Source organism: Pagrus major, chromosome 18 (genome assembly GCF_040436345.1).
Source record: "Pagrus major chromosome 18, Pma_NU_1.0".
In the NCBI taxonomy this organism is placed as follows: domain Eukaryota; kingdom Metazoa; phylum Chordata; class Actinopteri; order Spariformes; family Sparidae; genus Pagrus; species Pagrus major.
In genome coordinates, this window is record NC_133232.1 from 26792239 (window position 1) to 26802928 (window position 10690).

Sequence of the window (10690 nt, forward strand, 5' to 3'; positions counted from 1 at the left end):
TTAATTTTACACCTTTTTTTTATTTCAGTTTCAGCTGTCATTTTTTTTTTACTTTGTTTTGACATACGAGACATCAGTAAACACTGTAGTTGCAAAATACAGGCAGCAAAGATTACAAGCAGTAATGAGATGTTGCTGAAAATAGCCAAAAAAAACAATCATTACAAAAAAAGGCATTTTCTTAAATAACTTAAGGTCTGTAATAAAATGTCCAAATCAATGCTTATCTGCATCATACCCAGTCACACCAGGAAAACGTGGTCTGTCTTTTTTGGGTATTTAATTGCCACAGTAAAGACTTCACGTAGAGATGACATCTAGTGGTGGTTGAATCTATTTTCCTCTCTCCATTCCATGGTATTATGGACTTCTTTGATAATGTAAGGCACGGCAATGTCAGAAGAAAACGAAAGACTTCATGCAGCCCCTCTCTGAATCATCCTCACTGGTCTTTCTTGCTCTCTGTGGGCTGCTCAGTACTGAGCTCGTCGCCGCCCTCCTCTGGCTGAGAGTCGTTCTGCTCCTCTTCTTTCAATCCTCGACCTTTGTTCAGCTTCTTGGACTTTTGGAAGAGCTCGTTGAGGTTGAACTCTCGGATGATGTTCTCCTAGGAATGAAAAACGCTTTGTATTAGCATATATGTGTGCATGTGCAAGCAACACCCACTCCGTACATAACACCATGTGTTCGTTAAAGATAGACTTACATCATTGAAGGTCCAAGATACAGCTCTCCCTTTACTGTCCACCATTGGACGTCTCATTAGTTCCCGTCCGCCTTGGAAAAGCACCAGTGAGGGCAGCTGCTTTGACAGAGGAGAGGTACTGACCTTGTACCTGTTCAGAGATAATTAACGGGACAGTCAGTATCAAAGAATCTGTCAAAATAAGCATAAACAAACAAACTTGTGGCGCTAAAACTACAGCTAAAGGAGAAAATGACTGACTTCTGTGAAACCTCTCCATAGCGTCCGATGTCCACCTTCCCAAACCTGAGTCCGGCACAGTTGTACCTGCAGAACGTGGAGGAAGATGCACAACACATTTAGCCACACATCCAATACGTTTCTATTTTTGGAGAGCATTTGACTTCTGCAGAACTGTAACACAGCAGTTAAATCCAACAATGTGATTATGACTACTGAATAAAAAAAATCCAATGCAATTTATTATGATCAAAATCTAAAAACTTTAAAAATATACAATTTAGACAGACATACAGCATGGAATATGGTAGAGAGTTATTGAGCCAATTTTCTATTGAGTACATGCTTTCAAAACACACTTATGACACCAGTTTCTGCAGCTGCTTTTAATTTAATTAAATCATTTTTTATTTTATATCTAAGACCATGAGAAAGAACTAGTAAATCAAGACATATTTTGTTTTTAAACTTAATGGTTGCTTATTTATATAAAGGCGTGACTGATGAATTGCAGGCTTATAATCAAAAATGTGTATTCCTTCAGTAGCTCAGCCGATCACAACTATATCTGTTTTACCAGAAGCAACCACTTAAAATGAGTGAGACAGTGTGTAGGCCTCATTATCTTTATTACTGGAAGGCCTGTATTAACTTTTCTCTTACTTGAGAGAAAGGTCGGCAAAGACGGGAGCAAAAGACTGGCATTCAGAGGACCAGTTGGCGTAGAATTCAACGATCCAGGTGACACGACTGTCTTTCTGCAGCTCCTCCTAATTACTCAGTAACACAACATTACATTAGAACAGATGACACAGGTGTAGATCTCCATCATTCACATCCGCTCACCTACAGGACTGGGACACCGTCAGTTCAAGAGGTCAAAAGTTTAAACAATTAACATAATATCAATTGGATTGTCCATGTTTTAAGGACAAAATGCAACAAAACTTTGGATTTCTTTGAATTGAACTTCACAAAAACAATCTAAAGTCACAGTCTGAAGTGTAACACTCACATCAATGGTCGTGTCACTGAAGTACTTGATGTATTCGGGGCCCATGTAGAGAGGTGGCTTACAGGTCATGAGGAATGCTGCCGACAAAGCAGAGAAAAACAGACTAATGAGTTTACATTTTTCCAAACGTAACCAAGCCGACAAGAATCTGTCTATAACGTGCATCCCCAATTGTAATGTATATGTCCGCTTTTATGGAAGACAGCATTTGCTTTAAGGGTTATAACTCCACTGACCGACACACAGTGAGACGTAAAGGATGCCGAGCCGAATGTCCAGCCTGAAGAAGAGGATGACGTTGGCCACTTTGCTGAACATGAACAAGTTGCCTATGTGCTGCTCCAGTGTGACTGAGAAAGAGAGACAGAGAGAAAGAGGGGGGGAGAAAGTCCTTCAAACAGTTGATTCAAGGTCAGAAGAAGGCAGGATTTCACTGCAATGTTTACACAACAAAGCAAAGTTTTTAGTAAAGCACTTCCTGGGTGTGGCTTGGCGCGGGGCTTCTCACTCAGTGTATTTGAATCTGTTACTTATTAGGTCACAAATACCTTCTTGGTTGAAGTTTAACAGTTACGACGTTCAAGCAGTCACACACACTGTCTATGTTTTAGGTTAGAGAGGAGGTTTAATGAGGAGATACACGTGCCTCGATAAATCCTGGTGGTCCCCGGCTCCAAAAGTTTGTGTTTGCCACTTTTGCTGATGTTGACTGTTTACAGTGTAAACAAATACTTGCCATGTTATGACATCAGTTGTTTTACACATATGTATATGTGTCTGTTGTGTGTGTGTGTGTGTGTGAGGGGGTAACTCACTAGCTCTCCTGTTCTTCATCATCACTATTGCACTGAGAAACATGAGAATCTCCACTTCTCTCTGTAAAACAAAGACACACACACACATAAAAACAACTTTGTGAACTTTGTTTTCTTGATTTTAGGTCGCCATCTTAACACCTGGCCAGGGACTACAGATGAAAACTGGCCTCTTTGCTAATATTTACAATAATGTTCATTAATACGCACTGTCCCTGAGAAATAAAGTGAACAAATTAAACTAATAAAAGTGAAGTAAATTGAGCTAACTCAGCTAACTTAGCCCCACCATATTTAGCAGCACAGTAGGCAACACTATCCCCACCATGCTCCGTGCTCACCCAGTCAAAGTCGCAGGAGTTGCCGTCCTCCCGCTGGGTCGCCAGGTGCTCGCACAGACCGGGAGCCTTTCGGACCAACAGGAAAGCGATGGTCATGAGGAACGACGTGATATAATACGGCTTCAGCAGCCATTTGTAAATCTGAGGTAAGTGGTAGAAGAAAGTAAAGAGTCCTGTGATTAGACCCATGCTGCCTGGCGGACGCGACAGTCGACCCACAAGGAGTTTGAAGAGGAGTGACAGCTGAAGTAACTCCTGGGGACTTTGTTTTCGAACTGCGCATGCGCCACATAAACCGCTTTCGCCTTTTGTGGGTGCGACGACTCGCCGTAGATTTGGCGGGTACTGCGAAAACGTAAACAGAGAGGAAGCTGTGAAGATGGAGCAAAGCGAAGCGGCGACACAAAAGGAGTCTGTAGGTGACATATGTGTTAAAGACTCCGGTGAAAACCAGAGTAATGAAGCTACGGGCGAGGTTCCGTCACAGGAGCCGAACCCTGGATCAGTTTGTCGGCCGCCCGCGGAGAAGGAGCCTCGGTTCAAGAGGCTGAAGTTGTTTGAAAAAGCGACGAATATGAGCCTGGAGAAGTTCATCGACCATGCCAGGTAACGTCAAGTGTGTTAACAGTGTAAATCTGAGTGTTATTTATCATCACAACTGTAAAAGACAGTGTGTTTAGTGTATTTATCTCGCTAACATGAAGAGGACGCAGTTAAGATACAAAAGCAGTGTGTGTGATGGCTGCTCTGTGGTCTCTCACCTGGCGTGAAGGACTTGAGATCTCACGAGAATTGGAAGTGATGATCACGTGCAGCATTCACTGACACACCTGTCATAGAAATCACCCAAGGCAGACCTGTTTGAAACGACCCAAGCATTTTAAATAAAGTTAAATATTCAGTGTGGATTATTGAAAAGAAGAAAGATTGTGTTATCTGGAAAAAATAACTAATAGTTGATAAAATGGTGAGAAAAGGTTCCCAGAGTTGCTTGTGGAAACACTTACATGATCGTTAAGTAGTTACTATGGAGCGAGTAAGGAATGAATCAGGAACAACTCAATAATTAATTAATCGTTAATGAGTAATTCCTGAATAACTGTGATTTGAAGACTAAATAGATAAAAATGGATGACTAGAGAGCAGACTGGGAGATACTATGTCAATGAATCATTAGGTAATGATTAGGTAATAAATATCTAAATCTACATACTGACCACTTGCTTCATGAATTGTTCTTGATTAACTGTGAACTCCTGTTTAATGGCACAAACTGTAAGTAAACATAATACTGAGTAGTTACAACTAGACTTGTTAATTACTCATTTAGTAATCATTGATTACTTTTTTTTGTCCCCCTTTAGTAAAGTGATACATCATACTGCGTAGTTACTAAGTAGTCCCTCATCACTTCATGATTTTGCTATCGAGTTTTCCCCTGGGAGCTTACAATTAGTTTCTTAATAACATCAATTTTTGTGTACCTTTATTGTAAAGTGTAACCTTTTTTTTTTTGTCCAACTAACAGTCCAGTTCCCGACTATGTTTGATTTAGATAATACAACACAGAAAAGCAGCAAGTCCTCACATTTGAGAGGCTGTAACCAGTAAACATTTTGTCTTGATAAATTACTTAACACCTAAATGTTCTCTCTGGGGAATGAAAAAGATCTTATCTTAACAATTACTGGATAATCAATAGTGTTGTTAAAAATGAATGCTCTGTGAAAGAGCCCAACTGATATATCTGTGGATTAGGGTTAGATATTGACTTGTCACACATATAGCATATCGGCAAAGAATGTGAGTTAATCAGCCGTTTTATCGATAATGGAATTTTTTACTCCTTAATATCAGCATCAGCCCACAAAATTGAGAATCGATCAGGCTCTATTATTCAACTCATCATTTCAATACTAGATAAGTTGACTTTTTATTCACTCTCAGTTTTGACAGATTCAGCAGCACATTTCTTCCGCTGTACAAGCAGAACCCTCAGAGGATGGAGAGCATTCATAAGCAGTTCATAGAGGAGTTGCGGAGGACTATACAGGTTTGCAGCACATCATGTCAATCTTTGTAAGAATATAAAAACAAATAGATAGTCCACTTCCTTGTTGTTTGTATTAAATATAACACTGGTCTACCTACCTTTATTTTTACCTGTTTTATATGAATGCCTGTGTCTGTGTATGTGAAGGAGGACATCAGTGGGTTGATCAAAGATGGTGGGTTAGATGTCAAACTGGATGAGCTGGACAAATTGGAGTGTGCTGCCAAGAACAATCCAAACCCTGCATGGTCAGTAAGCAGCCTTCATGCACCTTCTGTTTCCTCTCACGTGAAATTATCTGCTGGTCTCACATTGAGCCTCTTCATTACATATCCATACTTGCCCTTTCTACATTGCACTGTGTATCATCATTGTAACATCTCTATTTCTATTTTGCAATGTGATTAAAATGCAAAACATCTCACTTTTAATATTAGGCGACCGAGTGGGGTTCCTGAGCAGGACTTTTGCAGCTTTCTGATGCCGTATTATCAGAAGCAGGAGGCCTACATGCGACCGGAGCTGAAAAAGATTAAAGCAGAGAATGCTGCCCTCGCACAGAAAGTTCAGGCTGGTAGAGAGAGCATCGCTCAGACTGAACAACGTATTTCTGCAGCTGTTGATGAGTGGAAGGTAAGAGAGAAACAATTGATAACGAAATATATTCTACAGGTTTTTTTTTACAATTGTTGAAGAAGTCTGAGGCAATCACAGTTTAAAAGTGTGATTGCTGTTGAATCATAACAACAGTTAAAACATCCCTACGCGTTTCAGTCAAGGAGGAATTCATCAGGGCACGTACAGTTTGGTTGTCTTGGGCCTATTTCATGTATAGGTTAGCAAATAGTTTCATGATCAGTATGGACAGTCTTTGTCTTTAACTGCCTATACTAATCATATGACTACTTACCTGTCCATATTGATCATGTGACTGTTTGCCAACCTGTGTGCTGAACATTGTCGTCATGTGACTTTAAGTGTCCAGAGGTATAGGCAGTTGAAGACTTCTTCAACAATTCTGAACTAGTAATATCCCCAAACTGAAAAACACCATGGCGACAACATTTTCCACACCAGAGCATCACTCCTTGCATACTGTTTTTTGACTAATGGTTATTTTGACACTCACAAAGGGGATGCACGAGTACACTAACCAAAATTAGCCAGGGCATATGCATGACAACATAAGTAGAAATGTGAAATAGAAGTTTGCCTTGAATGCTAACAGTTATGGTGTTTTTCTTTTCTCTTTCAGGCTTCGGTCACAGAGTTCGAAAGGCTGGCATCTTCTCTCTGCCCCGCTGACGTCTTTGATGTGTGACGTTCAAATGACTTGACCTGCAGATATATCCACTAACTTAACTGTACATATTAGCTTTGTTTACATAACCTGTATGTCTGAAAATAAACTTGAAATCTTGGAAACAAAAATTTGGCTTGTGACCTCCTGTAACTATATCGACATGCAGTGGTCATTATGGTAATGTGCGTGTTTATGTCTGGCATTACGGTACGGGGGCCGTGAAAACGATGCCACAAAGAAGAAGTGGCGAGCTGCGGAGCTGACACTCGGATGGGTTCGTGGTGAGCTCCATCCTAACTAGTAGCAGGCCATAAGCTTGAACAAACCGTCTTTTTTTCTATCTATATAAATGTATTCTTCGCGATAGATATGACGGAAATGTTTTCAACTCTGTTCGGGCAAAATGAAGCCCAGGGACCTCCCGGCTCGTCGGCTCTGGGGTTCGGACCAGGGAAGCCTCCGCCGCCGCTACCCCAAAATCAAGTCTCTATGGCGGGGCAGATGCCACCGCAGCTCGGGGATGAAGGGCCTGCGCTGCGGAAGCCCGGAGCCATGAATGAACCTTTCTACTTACTGCGGGAGCTTCCTGGTACTGTTACACTATTATACCTACTGTCCGCTTTGTATGATGTTTGTTTGTTAATTCAGAGAAAGAGTTGAGCTGCTATCAAAGGTTGCTAAGTAGTTTGTAAACAATGCTAGCTAAGCTAACGTTGGCAACGCTAACTGCTAAGTGTTGAGTAAGCTAATAACCGGTGTTAGCCTACCTGTTTTTCATAGGTTGGGCTATTTTTTTAATGTTATATATGACACTAAAACATTTCTGACCAAGTTTCATGTGTTTTAACTTCACTCTTGTGTTCAAGTTAGCTGATAGTTATGTAAAGCTAATCACTGAAAACAACTAGCACAACAGAAATAACATTAGTTGTTGGATAGAGGTATTTTTGCTGGGATAAGTAACGTGGCAGATGTCCAAATTAGTTACATGTGACAAGGCAAGACTGGTGATTTTTGCACGAGTTACAGTGATTTATAAATGTGTGTGTTTAGTTGGAAACGAGTTAACGGGAAACACCAACCTCATCACGCACTACAACCTGGAGCACGCCTACAACAAATTCTGTGGAAAGAAGGTGAAGGAGAAGCTCAGCAACTTTCTGCCAGAGTTACCAGGTGGGCTTCACATACTTCATGAGAAAAGTACATGTAGATTCTGTTATAATTTTACATTGGGTGCTCATCGGCAGTTGACAATTATCTTAAAGGGTCCAAACTCCAGCAACACTTTGAAGTTTTAGGAATAACTTCATTTTGAGACTGAAACATTTTGGCTTGTGACCATCATCAGGGTATCAAAACCATGTTTTCTCTTCATAAATTGTATTGGACTGCATTTACATCGTGCTTTTAGACCTTAAAGGACAAAAGAGCGTCATACTGTGCACGCCGATAGCAGCAGAGTTACCATGCAAGGTGCTGGCCTGCTCATCTGGAGCAACTTGGGTGTCAGGGTCCTGCTTGAGCATATTTTGATATTTGGAGAGGAGAAGTCAGGGACTGAACTGCCAGCCTTGCAAGCATTGGACGACCTCTTGAGCCTCAATCACTTCCAGATCCACCGATCCATGATGATTGGGACGAAGGCAACAAGCCAAAATGCGTTTGTCTCACAATACAATTGTTGCTGTGGTTTTGTCCTTTTTAAACACTGCTTTGTGAGGAAATCTTGTTATTCCAAGACCCACACTACCTCTATGTTCTGTAGATGTTGAGGTGTACATAGACAAAACGTATAATTGTAATACTGGTCTGTGAGTCCATCATTGTGGTTCAGATCTGATCTGTAAATTGTCCAAAGTAGTATATACAGTGGTGAAATGATATCAGCCTGATGAAACCCCTTACATGCCACTGCTTTAGCTTTTGACATTCACATCCAAATTCCTCCTGTTTGATTATTTATTCATTTGAAAAAAGAGCTGTATATGATCACATCTCTATCGCTGTGTGTTCAGTGCTCATCATCTTGCGCTTCCATTGCTTATATTTTAATCTTGTCTGATCTCTTCCGTGCTGCAGGTATGATTGACTGTCCGGGCACTCAAGACGGCAGCTCGTTGCGCTCTCTGATCGATAAGCCCCCAGTGTGTGGGAATTCCTTCAGCCCTTTGACTGGCGCTCTGCTCACAGGCTTCAGACTACATACAGGACCGGTACTGACTGAATCCAACACACAAGCTCTAAAGTCACTCACATTTTTAGCATGCTGACAGGTATCCTTCCTTTCTTAATTATATTGTTCCTTACTTACACACATGCATGTTGTTGTTTTTTCTCCCAGCTCCCAGAACAGTACAGACTGATGCACATACAGCCTCCAAAGAAGAAGAGCAAACACAAGCACAAACACCATCGACCACAGGACCCATTACCACAAGGTACACATACATACGAATGTAATTAATGTACAGGGTTCCCACGTGTCCTCGAAAACCTGGAAAATAGTTGACCAATTTTCCAGTCATGGAAAACACATGGAAAATGAGATAAAAAGCTAAATGTCCTGGAAAATCTTGTGTTGTCCTGGAAATGGATTTAAACATTTTCCTATTTTTCTATCAGTGCTCCCCAAAATGGATGACATTGTCATCTGAAAGGGTTAAGTTAAGGATCATAAAGATTAACGTTGCTCTTTTCCCCTCTTGTTGAATAATATTAAATTGATAAGCATGTTTGGTTCAGTTGCTAGAGTTTGTCTCTCCTGTCCAAGTGTATAGGTGTAAAAGCATTGCTTGTATGTATTATATATATATATACTACAATATAGTATTTGTAGTATACTAAGTAAGTATAATAAAACTGTACATTTTTCTTTAAGGGAAACCAGTTAGTAATTGGTTTTAATTACTAATTTTTATCTTTTAAATCAGACTTCCACAGAGAGGAACATATTAGTATATAGGCGCTATCTGTCATATGAGCTAGATCGTCACCGAAAATGTCCTGGAAAAGTCCTTGAAAATCATCTACAAGAAAAGAGTGGGAACCCTGATGTAACATGTGTTCAGGCCACTGACCTGCTTCTTTTTGTTGTCACAGAAACTCCATCAGACTCGGATCCCAAGAAGAAGAAGAAAAAGAGGGACGACGATCCCGACCGCAAGAAAAAGAAGAAAGACAAGAAAAAGAAGAAGGTAAGAAAATCTGTCATCACCCCAGTCATTTTTATTAGATGTTATTATGGATCCTGATGTAGTTATGGGCAGAGTTGGGAGGCCATTTGAGACCCTGACCACCACATACCCATTCGTATACAAAAGGCTGGCTTGCTACTGCTTTATAAAGTTATGGCTTACGTTTGGCAGATATGTAGTAACATTATCATGAGAAAACTGTCTGGATAGCTCGATCAGCTTTATTCACTGGCAAGTCTCCATCCCTTTGGTGCTCGGTTTTTTATTGGATTGTGCAGCTGAAGAGTGACAGGAAATGGGATGAGAGAGATGGCGAACGACATGTAGCGCAGATCCACAAGGTCGGATTCAAACCCTCGGCCTCTGCGATCAGAACACAGCCTCCGCAAATGGGGTGCACGCTCCACCAACTGAGCTTCTGAGCGCCCCCTTTTGCTGAAAAATGATTTCTACACTCATTTGAGGTTCCCTACACGTTGAATATAAACCAGTGTGTTTCTGCTCTCTGTCCCTCTTCAGAACCGCCACAGTCCCGACCATCCCGGCCTCGCTGGATCACAACCCAACAGCAACAGCCTCAGATAGACAGCAGCCCACTGTGTGCACGCCTGTGTTTGAATGTGTGTGTGGCTGTGCATTTTGTAAGAGGATGCATGTGTGTATTTTACAGATAATTGTATTATCGGGAGTATGTTTGATGAGAAAGGGGATGAATCAAATAATGCAAATGGTTGTAAGATTTATGATGTGTGTGTGTGTGTGTGTGTGTGTGTGTGTGTGTGTGTGTGTGTGTGTGGAAAGAGATGTTACAGAACAGTGTAAAAGGCCGCTGATGGGCTGTGTGGCGTTATGAATGACTGAGCAGGCACTGTATGTATGTCCCTCTTTTATTTTGTTGTGAGATCTTTTGACCAGAATGCCAAAATCAAATAAACTTTGATTATTATCTTTGCTTGTGTGTCCTTTTACGACCTCCTATAGGACTATTTGATTTGATTAAGCACATGAAACACAGCAGATGCTGAGGCACTGTGAGAGGAC

General features: G+C 41.0%; 3 protein-coding genes across 3 annotated transcripts; 2 read left to right on the forward strand and 1 right to left on the reverse strand.

Annotated features, from left to right (window-relative positions):
* Nucleotides 1–3940, reverse strand: tmx2a (thioredoxin-related transmembrane protein 2a). The gene is made up of 9 exons (XM_073486427.1): nt 3858–3940; nt 3097–3441; nt 2756–2816; nt 2177–2290; nt 1941–2017; nt 1589–1695; nt 947–1012; nt 707–836; nt 1–607 (listed from the first exon to the last, which is right to left on the reverse strand). The coding sequence occupies exons 1-9, from the start codon at nt 3912–3914 to the stop codon at nt 443–445; spliced, it is 1122 nt and encodes a 373-aa protein (XP_073342528.1). The 5' UTR covers nt 3915–3940; the 3' UTR covers nt 1–442.
* On the forward strand, nt 3353–6580 carry pmf1 (polyamine modulated factor 1). Its single transcript, XM_073486428.1, has 5 exons — nt 3353–3702; nt 5044–5149; nt 5297–5397; nt 5587–5782; nt 6405–6580. The coding sequence occupies exons 1-5, from the start codon at nt 3476–3478 to the stop codon at nt 6468–6470; spliced, it is 696 nt and encodes a 231-aa protein (XP_073342529.1). The 5' UTR covers nt 3353–3475; the 3' UTR covers nt 6471–6580.
* Nucleotides 6581–6684: 104 nt separating this feature from the next.
* Nucleotides 6685–10595, forward strand: med19a (mediator complex subunit 19a). Its single transcript, XM_073486915.1, has 6 exons — nt 6685–7041; nt 7506–7628; nt 8535–8668; nt 8797–8893; nt 9555–9649; nt 10169–10595. The coding sequence occupies exons 1-6, from the start codon at nt 6822–6824 to the stop codon at nt 10232–10234; spliced, it is 735 nt and encodes a 244-aa protein (XP_073343016.1). The 5' UTR covers nt 6685–6821; the 3' UTR covers nt 10235–10595.
* The last annotated feature ends 95 nt before the right edge of the window (nt 10596–10690 follow it).

Coding starts and splice junctions, on each gene's coding strand:
- pmf1 (XM_073486428.1), top strand. CDS start 3,476: ATGGAGCAAAGCGAAGCGGCGACACAAAAGGAGTCTGTAGGTGACATA. Junction 5,150..5,296: donor AGTTGCGGAGGACTATACAG/GTTTGCAGCACA, acceptor GTGTATGTGAAG/GAGGACATCAGTGGGTTGAT. Junction 5,398..5,586: donor AACAATCCAAACCCTGCATG/GTCAGTAAGCAG, acceptor TTTTAATATTAG/GCGACCGAGTGGGGTTCCTG.
- tmx2a (XM_073486427.1), bottom strand. CDS start 3,914: ATGCTGCACGTGATCATCACTTCCAATTCTCGTGAGATCTCAAGTCCT. Junction 3,442..3,857: donor TCTCAAGTCCTTCACGCCAG/GTGAGAGACCAC, acceptor ACGTTTTCGCAG/TACCCGCCAAATCTACGGCG. Junction 837..946: donor TATGGAGAGGTTTCACAGAA/GTCAGTCATTTT, acceptor ATCTCTGAACAG/GTACAAGGTCAGTACCTCTC.
- med19a (XM_073486915.1), top strand. CDS start 6,822: ATGACGGAAATGTTTTCAACTCTGTTCGGGCAAAATGAAGCCCAGGGA. Junction 7,042..7,505: donor CTTACTGCGGGAGCTTCCTG/GTACTGTTACAC, acceptor GTGTGTGTTTAG/TTGGAAACGAGTTAACGGGA. Junction 8,669..8,796: donor TCAGACTACATACAGGACCG/GTACTGACTGAA, acceptor TTTTTCTCCCAG/CTCCCAGAACAGTACAGACT.